At 35.3% G+C, this 13,778-nt stretch overlaps 1 protein-coding gene across 1 annotated transcript; it reads left to right on the forward strand.

The window, feature by feature from the left end:
• The first annotated feature begins 835 nt into the window (after nt 1-835).
• LOC127942547 (mesoderm induction early response protein 2) lies at nt 836-12,656 on the forward strand. Its single transcript, XM_052538336.1, has 13 exons — nt 836-899; nt 2,174-2,346; nt 2,422-2,547; nt 3,776-3,896; nt 4,185-4,264; nt 4,841-4,910; nt 5,034-5,185; nt 7,584-7,665; nt 7,815-7,909; nt 8,051-8,181; nt 8,831-8,955; nt 9,210-9,330; nt 10,255-12,656. Exons 2-12 carry the CDS (start codon nt 2,182-2,184, stop codon nt 9,287-9,289), a joined length of 1,227 nt encoding a protein of 408 aa, XP_052394296.1. The 5' UTR covers nt 836-899; nt 2,174-2,181; the 3' UTR covers nt 9,290-9,330; nt 10,255-12,656.
• The last annotated feature ends 1,122 nt before the right edge of the window (nt 12,657-13,778 follow it).

Consider the following 13,778-nt stretch of genomic DNA (forward strand, 5'->3'; position numbering starts at 1 on the left):
TAGACAAGAATCAATAAAACTAATTAATAACAACATTTGTTCTAATTACTTAAAGAGAATGTGTATTTTACTCCTTGAAACAAATGGCATTCCTTTTCTAAATAATAATCTAAATAATAATGATAATTATGAATGAATGAATCATTTAATCCAAAACGTTAGTGAAAGAATGTGTTTTATTCGCGGTCACTATTGTAACCAATGGAAAACTACAGAATAAAAAAAAATGCTCAGTTGCTCAATAAGAGCCGAAAGAAACCTCCAAAAACAATGTAACATAATTTAACATTGACATATTTATTATTAACATATATTAAATATATATCAAAGTCGAAAATAGTTACTTTTACAGTATTACTGTTATGCTATATTGTATTTTTTATTAAGCTAAATAAATGCAGTCTTGGCGAGCTTAAAAAAAAAAACATAAAAAAATTACCCTAGGATTTTGAACGTTGTAGTTGCTAGGATGATAATCAAATACGAAAATTATAGACACTTTGAATATCATATGACCCGTGAAAGTTGAATCTGTATTAGCCTAACATTTTGATCTTTGACACTGCCATCATCTTTTAGAGATCTCTTTTTATTAGACTTTATACTAGCCATATAAAATCTTCACGTGAAGTCAAAACATCTGCAATTTCATTCATAACTTTGATAACTTTGAAAACACAAAATCTATTTTAGAACCCTCAAACTCTGAAGTATGTTCATATATATTACCAATGGGATATATTTCCATTCAACACAGAGATTTCCAGGCAGATGAGATCCTGAATTATTAGATGGCTTGGTGACTGTCATGAGTGTTAGTTAGTCAGAATGTAAGTTCAATAGGAGTTCTACACAACATCCGGGCATTCCACCGCTTGCGCAGAATCGGAATGGCGGAGGTAAGTGAGCTGCGAGGCTCGGGGGAAGAACAACACAATGATTAAATGATTCAGCCGCTCCGATACACTTTAACAACCAACCGCGCATTAACGGACAGCTTAAGACCCGGTCCGTCTGATCGAGCGACTCAGAAAACGGCAAAGCTAGACGGTCATTAATAAGGAGGAAGTTAAAATGGGAGCACTCCTCAGCGTTTCGCCACTCTATCTATCTCTACGTCTGTGTGCGTTCACGAGCGTTTAATTCGCCAGATCGAGCGCCGTTCGAGACAACGGGAGAGCGGCGCGAGCGCTGGTGCTGAAGTGTGCCCCAGGTGCGCGCGGAGCGGGACGGATGGCTGGTCTAAAGTTTCAAAACTTCAGACACTGTCACTGCCTCCTCGACTTCCCTAAAAGTGTTTCCTTCTCGCACCGGTTCAGTCACGGTGCAAATGTTCAGCACTGGCTTACAGGAAAGCGCCTGAGTGACTAACTTCACCAACGCTCACGCATACAAATATACAAATGCGTTAGCGGTGACGACGACAAGAAACTTAAAAAAGACGCTTTAAATATGTTTGTGGTGTTTAGAACTCTCTGCTTTGAGTTTTAGACTAAATCTAGAAGTGTTTTATGAGGTAAACAGAGAGAGAATTTAGCGCTATACAGCTTTTTCTAAGGCAGACTTGTTATATTAGAAGACAAAGTATCTAGATTTTACTTATAGTGGTGATATAGCAATTTTGGTCAGTTTCTTGAAGGTTAATATCACATTTGGAACTACCAACAACTCTTATTTTGGTGTAAACTATGTCTAACATAATAGCCTATATTTTTGCAAGGGCTTATATTCTGAAAGATCTAATAGAATTCATAGCTTTTGTCTAACGAGTTCTGAATATCTTTTCTTGGAACATTTACCACATAGCTGAGTTTTGAATATATTTCACTATGCTCTTCATAAACCATCTTGAATTCGTCTAAAAGTCTATGAAGAGTAATTAACAATAATTGTATCTATGCTATTGTGCAATTTATGGTTTCTGTGTTAGAAGTTTGCAAGGATATTCTATGAGTTTGTACAGCCATAAGGTTTACTTTGTAAGTACTTAATTTCAGATGTTAAATAGTAGGCCTATGTGACAAGTGTTATTGATAATCAAACTGGTTATGTATTTTCTGTCTGTCATAACGTTTATTTACCAGGTGGATTTTACCCCCATAAATTCAGAGGCTAATTTTAAATTTAACCAACATGAATTTAATTTGAATGATTTGCTCTCGCTGTGTTTTAGTTGTGCGAATGGGCTCCAAGGACCAGTGGTTTAGTCGTGTAGACATTTTCCACCAGGGCTATGCGTGGCCGCTGGAGGCCCTTCTCCGGGCAACAACGTTCCTAGAGGAGCAGGACAGGAGCCTGGAGGCCCTGCGGAGGCAGGCAATAAAGATGGCAACCAAGACCCATGCAGTGAGTGAAACATTTTCTAGCTATGTATTGATAGATTGTGTAAGATTCCCATTGTGTTCGATCACCTTTCCACAGGGTGGTGAGAAGACCCTTGAGCAACTGCTGGCACTTTATGGGTACAATGTGCCTGATCCTGTCCTGCAACAACAACAGGAGCCGAATGAACTGGCAGCCAGTCTGCCTGAAATGACACTGGACAAGGTTACTATAACTAAAATAATCAAAGTATTTGTTTAAAGTAACTATCTGAGCTTATTTGTAAAATGGATGCGACCATATTTAAATTGAATGTGCGAGGCTCCCAATGTCATTTGCTTACAATTATTTTACCTGTATAAAAACTAGGGCTGCCCGCTAATAGTCGACTAATCATTAGTCAACCAGAAGAGGTTTTATTAGAGGTAAAATTTTATTCGTCGCTTAGTCGCAGAAAGAAAATTCACGTTGGCAGATCGTTAGTGGCTGATCTATGGTAAATCAGTTTTTTATCTAAATTAGTTGATTAGACTACTAGTCGATCAGAAAAATCCTTAATCGAGGGCAGCCCTAATAAAAACAGTCTGGTTTTTGTATTGGAATAATTAATCAAAATAATTATTTTATTATATTATCATGATCTTAAAAACACAAGTTTGTAGTACAAATAGTTTACTGAACCTTCTTATTCTTCAAGACATTTACCAATTAATGAATTGGAAGTCTCGCACATTCAAAGAGAAAGCTTACCTCCGTATCGCAAAGTGTGGATAAAAAAGCTATCTTTTAAATAAAGGTGTATCTAAAAAAGATATTGTATGCACTCCAAAAAGATAACCAGTTTGTTCTCAGGTGCGTAAAACAAGAAAAATGTGCTCAACCAAAAATGTCAGCACACTGAAAGACATACAATTAGACCCAAGGCAAGTGTCTATCACAAAAATTACTTGAATTTAACATCTACAGGGTGACAAAAGTGCAAAAAAGTGAAGTGTAAAAGAAATATTAAAAAAAAATACACTTTTCTAAAGGTGTGGTAACCTTTAAAAAAAGAAAACTAAGAAAATCAAAAGTGTAGCCATGTAAAAAAAAAAAAAAAAAAAAAGTGTATTTAAAAGTGTAGCTATTAAGTTCAACTCACACATAAGTGACTTTTAAACAATGCAGTTTTCTGTAGGTCAACTTGGCGAATTCGTGTGACCAAATTGAACCCATTGTGAAGTAATTTGCCTGCAAGTGAAAATCCCTATATCATGGATATCTATTTAAAATGACTTGATATTGTCCTCAAAAATTCACAGAACAACAATAAATGCGACTGCAACTTATCTCTTTTTTTTTTGTTGCTTGACCTCCTCAGTAGAATCTTAAAATGCTCCTTGTAACTTCTTTAGGAAACTTAGAAAGTGAAAATTCTGCCTTATAACTGGAAATTAAGTAAATCTTTTTATAGGTTCAGCTAGGTAAAGCTCTATTCTCAGGAGGGGAGGATCTGGACAGCCATTCCTCTGCTGAAGACCTCACACTCTCTGTCACGTCTCATTCATCTGACCTCTCACAGTGTCACCTAAGAGGTACAACATCAAATTACAAAGGCACTTTTGTCATGTACTGTCAACTCCTAAACTAATATTCTTCTAAGCAGTGTCAGTCCTTAGCAGTTCTGGTTGCCTTTTTTATTTTATATTTTGTTAAAGCTGATTTTTACACACTGCACATATATTTGGAAATTTTATCATATTTGTCTGTTACATATCTTGTTGGCAACTTAACACATTTAGTGTGAATTTTCTATGAAAAAATTATTTTTTGTTTTCAAAAATGTTTGGGCTCAACTCTTAAAAAGTTCTTTACTTTACAAGGTGATGACAAAGACACTTCAGTCAGCTGCTCCGAAGATGACTCAGAAAGCACCTCTATCCCGTCCAGTGATGGCCGCAAGGTAAAGAAAAATAAATAAAATTAATGTTATAGTTTATTGTGTTTATATTTTATTTCATGTTTATGATCATGATAATAATAATAATTATTTTTATTAATTATTACAATACAAATACCAATTTGTAATAACAAGCTGCATAACAAACTGATAACAAACAGACAATAATTGTGAATTGCGAATGACACTGGAAGCCTTGCATATTCAATTTACAAACAGTTTAATTTTATTTTATTTTACTTTTTATGCGTTGCTTTGCATCACGCCACATAAACATAAAACCATGTCTTCATTTATGATCGGAGGAATGACAAACAACAAGCTCTACTCTACACTGCTCTAAACTCGCATTTGAATCATCAGTGGCAAACAAGGCATTTTAGGAGGGCATGGACAAGTCTGAACTTTTATTAAGAATATCTCTTCGGGTTTGAGACTTTAGTCTGTTCAACTTTATGGATCTTATCTATTCATGAACAGCTTGTAACACTCCAAAGAGAAAGGAAAACTTGAAATTGCATCATATGACCCCTTTAAAAACATTGCAGTAATGCTTTTGTGCCATGTTTTGTTTATCAGGACATCATGGTCGGCCCCCAGTATCAGGCTATAATTCCTTCTCTCTGTACACACACTTTTTCTGAAAGAGGTGAGTGTCTTCTGTTGTCTGGTGTTCTTTATGCTGGCTCCAGCGATGTGATTTCAGTGGTCTGTTTTGCATAACTGACCTGTTCCCTGGGATCCACACCTGTTTTGTTACTGTTATCCCCAGTCTATGAAAATGAGGACCAGTTATTGTGGACCCCAGATGTGTTGTCCAGTCTGGCTGTAGAGAAGTTTTTGCTTGAAGTCCAGAGAAAAGGGAGTGACGACGGACCTACAAACACTTTGACCACAGGAGATATAATCAAAGACAATGACCAGGTTGGGTTGAATCACACAGATGCAGTACATGTCTTTTTATACAGTTTGGTTGCTGATGCTTACTTAGCAATGTTATTTTGGTATTACTTATTATTAAAGTACTGATATATTTGTTATATATTTTATTATATATTATATTTTAATGTTCTCAGGTTTTGTTTTAATTAAAGATTTAGGATTTTTTATGTTTTTCTAATATATATTTCTATATAGTTTTTATTTATTTTTATTTCAATTCTGGTCATTTTAGTGCATTAATTATTTAACTTATCTGCCAAGACAAAATTTCTAATTTTCGTTTACTTTTAATGAAAAAATAATGGTTCAAGAATAGATCCCAGTGGGACCCCTGAACTTTTGTTAAAATCTACATGAAATCAAAATTTACACTGTTTACTAGGACTGCACGATGAATCGAAATTAAATCGCAAAGTCGATAAATCCTGATAAGGCAGAAGCTGTGACAATATATGGTTCATCTCATTATAATTTGCATTATAATAAAGTATATAATAATGCAATGCTAATCGACATAGACTTTATTTATCACTGCTTAGAATACTGTGAAATATATTGTGTGCCCTATTCTGTGCAAGAAGCCACATCATCTCACAGAAGGATTTATTTCAAGCACATGAGTTTGGAGTAAAAACATGTTATTAAATCTGGTATTTTCATGTGCTTTCAGATGGAACAGCATTTACTACACAGAGTTCACTGACAAGATACGCACTCAAACAGATTTCACAATCGCAGAACGATTTCTTTGATTTCAGAATCACTGTGATTATGAACGTGATTTTGCATAGCATTGTCAGTGACCTACTGCTCTGTGTAGTAAATGCCGCTCCATCTGAAAGCACGTGCTGGAGATTTATTATTAATCACAGAACCAGCTTTACTGAAGCTAGCCCTGCTATTTACTTTGTTAGCGCACAATACTAGCCTTGAGGTGAACAATTTATCAGTGCAATTTGATCCACAGAAAAAAAAACTTGTCCCTGACCAAGGATTTTCATAGTCAAATCAGAATTTTTAAATTTTGCTGATATTCGACTTATAGTCGAATCATTATTTCGGGGGGCGGGGCGAAATACATTACCAAGAGGCAAGTTAGACATTTGACAGTCATAATTACATTAACACACAGGGAAAATGTGTAACAGATGCCTTGCAGATACAAAAATAATGTTTTAATTAAACGGTAGTTAAAATGAAACATAAGGGCTCGCTACCCCGATGTCCCAGCACTATTGTGTTCTACAGTCTTGCTATTAAAATGTATCAGCACTCCACCCAATGTCTTAAATACCGATCTCCCGTGGCTTGGATGTCTTGAAGATAACTGACTGTCTTCAGAAAGCTTTCATTGGCATTTTGATAAATTTTACCTATAATTCCTGATAAAGCAGCGTTTATGAGCGCTGAGCTGCTTTGTGACCAGCCGAGTGGTGAATGCTGAATGAAGTAGTATTTGATAGCAGCTTTTTAATCAATGGGATTTAACTCATAATTTATTTCCTATGATAAACGCTTTATTATTTGTACAACACAACATTAATATTACGACTTAAAAGCTATCTGCACAAAATGCTGTGTCTGAAATCATGAACGTGTCTGTGTAGCTCTGAATGAACTCTTTTTGTGGACGCGTTCTTCACGCAACGTGTCACTGACAATATAAAGCGAAACTTAAATATATAGGGCTAGATGGATTTATTCATGCACGTTAAAATGTTAAATTTAAAGCTGCTTTTTTACAACATTAACATAATAGGCTGTTTATTAACTTTGGGAGAAAACCGGTAGTTCTATGTGAAATCAGACATTTTGAGCACCCCCATACAGCCAAAATGGCATGATCATAACACCCCGCGAATATTCGGCTGTGAGACTGGTAGTCGAATTGTGCTCCTCCTATCGAAGCGGCACCCCTAGTAATCTTTAATCGTAATCTGAAAATGTACTTCCTCTGGAATAGCATTCTGTTTGCTGCAAGCAAGAGATCAAAATGTCAGGTTTTCTTTTTTTGTGAATATATGTAATGATGTTTCAAACAATGGAATAAGAAAATAAGAAAATATATTTAAATGCTTAAGATTCTGCACTGTTTTAGTTAAGTAATCAATGATTTTGTGTGTTTGAAAGATTTTACTCCAAATTATGCTGGAAAACATTATCATCAGGTTTAGCACAAACTTGTGGAGTTCATGTCGCTCTGGTTCTGCTGTCATTAAAGCAAAACAGTAACTTGCCAAATATTAAGACATTTTGTCTCTTGTGTAGTGGTCTCCTTCTTTTTGTTCCTCACTGTAACTTTTTGTCTGTAGTGGTTCATATTTGATCTTTCAGTGTTTGAACTTGCTTTCAATGGTCTTTCATTCGATGTCTTTTGTAGGCACTATTTGAGCTAGTGAAATGCAGCTTTAATGCAGAAGAGGCACTAAGAAGATATCGCTTTAATGTCAAGGTTTTCAATGGTAAGGCCTCTGTAATTGTCCTGCTTTTTCTCTCTTTGTGTTATCAAACCTTATTTAGAAGGCAGTCAAAAAAATTAAATCCATGCAACCATTTCCCAGGATGTATAGCAAGTTAATTTTATTGTAAAAAAATATATATATTGTTCCAGAAGAGCTTTGTGGCTGGAGTGAGGAGGAGTGTCGTAACTTTGAGTATGGTTACCGTGCCCATGGCAAGAACTTCAACCTCATACAGGCCAACAAGGTGAAAGCCCAAATCTGAACAAGTTTTCTCATGACATGCATTGTTTTCAAGTAGAGATTGCTGCTTATTTTTTTATTTTATTTTTTTAAAAGAAATGAGAGTCCTTTAATGTGTAGGTATCTCTTATTTGCCTTCACACAGGTCCGCACGCGCTCAGTTGGCGAGTGTGTAGAGTACTACTACAAGTGGAAGAAATCAGAGCGGCATGAGTATTTCACACAGCAGGCCACCAAGCTGGGTCGGAAAAAGTGCAATCTGCCATCTGGCAACATGTGAGTTTTTTTTTTTTTTTTAAGAACTGCTCACCAATGAATCCTCTGCAGTGAATGGGTGCCATCAGAATGAAATTTCAAAAAACTGATAAAAGCATCGCAATAATTCACAAGTAACTCCAGTCTATCAATTAACATTTTGTGAAGTGAAAAGGATGTGTTTTAGCTTCTGGCTAAAATATTATTCCATAATCCAAATAACGCTTCATCCAGTGAAAAGCTTGTAAATGGTGATTGATCAGTGCATATTGCTCTTGTGATTCAGATGTCTTAATGATTTCTTACAAAAATGTATCATTTCACTTCACAGTACATTAATTGATGAACTGGACATGTGTGGATTATTGAGATGTTTTTATCAGATGTTTAGACTCTCATTCAGACGGCACCCATTCGCTGCAGAGAATTTCTCCAATTCTGTTCAGCTGAAAACACAAATTTATCTACAACTTGGATTGCATGAGAGTCAGAAAATCAGATTTTTATTTTAGGGGATCTTTTCCTTTAATCTGAATTAAGTTTACAAAATGTTCAGCCTTTTTTTTTCAGCTGTGACAAATGAAAAGAACCAGGACAAATTTTGTCAGACTAAAGAGTTTTTACTTTTTTAAAACAATGATCTGATGATCCTTAAATGTGTTTCTCTCAGAGAAGATGCTGGGCCAGATGGAAATACTGGTGATTTGGAAGGTGCCAATCAAGGTTTGCCAGTTAGGACTTCCATTCAACTCCAACCTCCATCGCCACCTGCAGTCATGGAGCTGGATAAACAAGGTATGCTCTACTAGTTCTTAGATATTATACACTTACTTAATTAGTTAATCGAAACCATCCATTGGTACCAGTTTCTTAATTTTCGTCCCTCATTTATGTTCATTTAATTCCAACATAATATCATTTTTTTCTTGATTTTGGTCTGGATGGTCAATGGGTTATGATTTGTTTCATTGTTGTTTTCCATCTGCCAGCATTTTTCCCATTGTGTTTGTGTTATGTTTTGTCATCTTTAATTTGGTCATACGATCCAGAGGACAGCCTGAATTGCACAGCTCAGTTTCATGGTCGTCCACGACGGAAACGCACGCCACGCTTCCTATTAAAGCCCTGAGCTTCCTGCTCACTGACAGCCTAAAACTGACAGAAACACAGGTAAAAACAGGAAATGGATCATTCCTGTTATGCAGCACATTTTCATGCCCTTGTCATTTATGTGTCATTAATATTTAACTTAAAAGTTAAGTTTGAAATCATATCAGTTAAATTGTATCATAATGTATCATATTCTCTAAAGTGTTTCAAGAAATAGTTATTTCTTTCATTTATATAATCAAAATGTTCTAAACACAACTTTTTGAGGTTTTTTAAATGTATTTGTTCCTGTGTCCTCAGTATCCTGTTATTCATGTTAAAATATTCCACCTTGTTAGATAAAATTACAGAAATGTGCATATCAAAATTTCACAATATGGGTAAAAAAAACCTAACTTTTGCTATTTGTTTACATCAGTGATATATTAGTATAAATTACAGTTATTACTATTTTAGAATTTTATAACAGTTTGAAAAGTTTTTTTATATTTTCCGTTTTCTTTTAAGTGCTTTTGCCATTTTTATTAGTTTTATTTAGAATATTTCTACTTAGCTTTAATCAATTTCAGGTTCAGATTTACCAATTTTAGTACTTTAACCAACTTCAAATGAATTATAATTTTCAAGTTTTTCCATCTATACTATTTATTTCTTACCGCAGCCTTATTTCAATTAACCAAAAGTAATTTTTAATAGTTTTTGTTAACAATAACATATCAAATACTCAAAAGAAACTTTCAGGTCCCTAATTTTAGCTATTTGTTAACACCCTGTTCAGGTTGATCAATTGAACTTGATCAATGCATATTTGTTAAATCTAAGAACTGCAAAACAGGTATGACCCAAACACTACAATAATACACAGAGTGGAACTTCTAGAGAAGGTTCTTGCCAAAGTACAAAAGAATCTCAAACACCTTACATTTTTTCGGTTTTCCCTCAAATATTCATCCACATTTTCTTTATGCCTGTTCATTGTTCCAGGTTCTGAGCGAAACAGTGGAGAGATGGGACTATATGCAGGATCTTGCTCAAGCCCACAGGGGCAGCAGTCGTTCAGCCAATTCTCGTTTCAGCCACCAGCGCTCCAGACGTCAGATGTGTCCTCCCCGTCCCCCCAGCTTTACCTCTCCTCTCTATCCTGTAGCCACTCCATCCCTTCTTCTCAGCCAGACTCAGGGCTCCTTGGAGCAGGTTTTTCCCAGCTACGAATGGGGTCCTTTCCTGAAGATCCTGCACCTGCTTGCTCAGAGAACATTGCTCCCAGAAGCTTTCAACTTGAACACCGTCCTCGTCTGTCCCATCCAGCCCAGATTTTGGGATAATAGGTAGCCTCTTGTGCCCACCTTACTTCGTCAGCTCCGCACCCATCAAACACAGCAACTCACCCATTCCAGATCTCTCATTCACCTGGAATTTGCAGTTGTCGTTTTCAGGCTACATAAGAAAAGCCTGAGTTACAGGCAGAGTTTGACCAAAAAAATAACATTCTGTCATCATTTACTCCCCTTCATGTCATTCCAAAACCTTCTGAGGAGCACAAAAGAAGATAATTCAAAGCTGAGTTTGTCAATACAATGAACGCCAACAGGGTCCAAAACTTGCATAATCCAAAAAAAAAAAAAATGCATAAATGTAGCATAAATTTAATCCAAAAGTGCACTAACTTCATCTAATTTTCTGATCTTTTTCTAATATTCCCCATTGACTTAAATATTGAAGAAAGTAGGTCGTACAGGTTTGCAACAACGTAAGGGTGAGTAAATGACGATAGAAATTAAATATCTGGTAAACAATCCTTTTAATCAAAGAATGTGTTTATAATATTTAATCTGTGTTGCCTTTTAAACTACTAAACTAGTAACTGGGTGTTTTAGGGAGCTGGTTGTCTCGGTCAAACTGCTGTTTTTAATTGACTACCTAATTTTAAGCAGCTTTGGAAATATAAGAGGGTTTCCATCTCTTTAAGCTGTTTGGTCTCACTAAGACTCATTTTCAGTAACTGTTCAGTAATTTACTGCTTGTACAGTAAATAGTTCCTTTCATTGCATATAGATCTTATAAACTTTTTAAACTACTTTATTAGATCACTTATTTCTTTTTGTTAAAGTAATGGTTGACCCCAAAAAATTGAAAATGTTCTCACCCTCAGGCCATCCAAACTGCAGATGAGTTTATTTTTTCACACTTTACATCACTTGCTCACCGGTGGATCCTCTGCAGTGAATGGGTGCCGTCAGAATGAGAGTCCTAACAGCTGATAAATACATCACAATAATCCACACCAAATCTAGTCCATCAGTTCACAGTGACATGAAAATCTGTATATTTGTAAGAAACAAATCATTAAGGCAATTCATCTTCTGGACAAAATACCAGCCCATTAATCATAAAAATGCTTCTTCCAGTGAATAAGTCCAGCTACTTTTGTCCTCTCACAACAAAAACCACAGGCATATTTATTTTAACCTGTTATTTTAAACTGGACTGGAGTGGTGTGGATTACTTGTGGATTACTGTGATGTTTTTATCAGCTGTTTAGTCTCTCATTCTGACGGCACCCATTCACTGCAGAGGTGAGCAAGTGACGTAATGCTGAATTTCTCCAAATCTTAGATGACCTGAGGGTGAGCACATTTTCAGCAAAATTACATTTTTGGTTGAACTATTTCTTTAAAGCATAAAATGTTTTGCTTTTAAAGAAGATATCGCGTGAACTGCTAATGCAGTCGCTTTGTCCTGTTTGTGGCGATACCCTCTAGCTTCCCGTGGTAGGTTGTCTTTGTGCAATAAAAAAAATAATACAAGTTCCTCAGGGGCTCCGATCGTTTCCCTCTCGGTCTGGTCCGTCAGTACTTCAGTACTAAGTGTTGAAGAGGGGTTTTTGTAATGGTTTATGAATATACGCTCCACATATGCTTCGCCAACAGATGTAATCCTGACGTAAGTGGCAGATTCACTGCATTAAGTTTCTCAGGTTTTGCAGCCAGTTTGGGCATCTGTTGGATTTGTGTGAAGCCACAACGTTTCAACTCCGCATACTACCCACAATCCCTCGCTACCCAGAGAAAACTGGCAACGTCAAATCTAGTGTAGTACCTCATTTGTGACTGGACTTCTGTTAGTTATGATTTGAAATCATCATCCTCATCCATATCCCTGTACGATTCAGTGTTTTTTTTTTGTTCATTGTTTAGTCGGCTTTATGTTTTGACTATAGTTTACACAAGGTTCAGAAGATACGACAGGAGACAAACACTGCCTTTGCTTATTTCACTTTTTATATATATATATATAAAGCAATTTATGTATTACTGCTCCTGTTATTGATTTATTGTTCCTGTTATATTTTGTAAATAATAATAATAAAAAAATTAGAAAACAAACTGTTGTATAGTTGAAATACACACTTAATGACAACTATACCCAGGTTTACCTATCAGTATCCATCATGATTAATTAATTTACACTAACATTAAAAGGTTTGAGGTCTTTTTTTTTTTTTTTTTTGGAAGACATTCATCAAATTAATAATTTCAGCAAGGATGGATTAAAAAAGGTGATTAGTTAAGATATTTATAATATTACAAAAGTTTTTTTTGTTGTTTTTTTATATAAATGCTGTTACTTTCATTGCATTAAAGAATCCTAAAACAAATGTATCACAGTTTCCACTAAAGTAAGCATCACAATTGTTATTGATGATTAAGATGTTTCTTGAGCGCCAAATCAGCATATTAGAAAGATTTCTGGAGGATTACGTGACACTGAAGACTGGAGTAATGATGCTGAAAATTTTTGGTTTGGAAAAGGTTTGTCACAGGAGTAAGCTACATTTTAAATGTACATCTATTCAAATGGAAAAAAAAGTTATTTTAACTTGCAATAATATTTCACAATATTAGTTTTATCAAATAAATACAGCCTTAGTGAGCATAAGAGACTTCTTTTAAAAACCTTACCAAACCCTATATACATATATAATTATTATTTTTAAATGCCTTTAATATATTCGAGTTCTCTCTTCCATTAAGTCATAGTAAACATAGTAAATCACATATTAATACTGATTGATTTCCGTGCTCAGTTTTCATTTGTTATTATATCATTAGGTGACGTAAATGTAGACGCAATGCTTAAAGCACTCCTGTAGTAGTGTATTGTGTCCACTAGAGGGCAGATTAATATACAAGAGTCAAGCAAGAACAAATAATTAAAAAATTGTAATAAAAAGTAATCCGTCATTAAATCCAGTGATGTTACATCGCATTAGAGTATAACAACCAGTAGCCTGTTAATCATCAGGGATGCTTTTTTTTGTACCAGGACACATGGCTGTTACCTTCATCTATGAGCATTTGGAAATTAAAAGACCCAGGGGAACCAAAACATCCCTTTTAGTATTTTTTTAACAGTCATAAAGTAACGTTTCCCCGTAACGATCTGTTAGTTGGGTGTATAGCATATAAACTACGCCTATATTGCTATTTTTCTACATTTCTTAGCTG

Source organism: Carassius gibelio, chromosome A22, assembly GCF_023724105.1.
Source record: "Carassius gibelio isolate Cgi1373 ecotype wild population from Czech Republic chromosome A22, carGib1.2-hapl.c, whole genome shotgun sequence".
NCBI lineage: Eukaryota > Metazoa > Chordata > Actinopteri > Cypriniformes > Cyprinidae > Carassius > Carassius gibelio.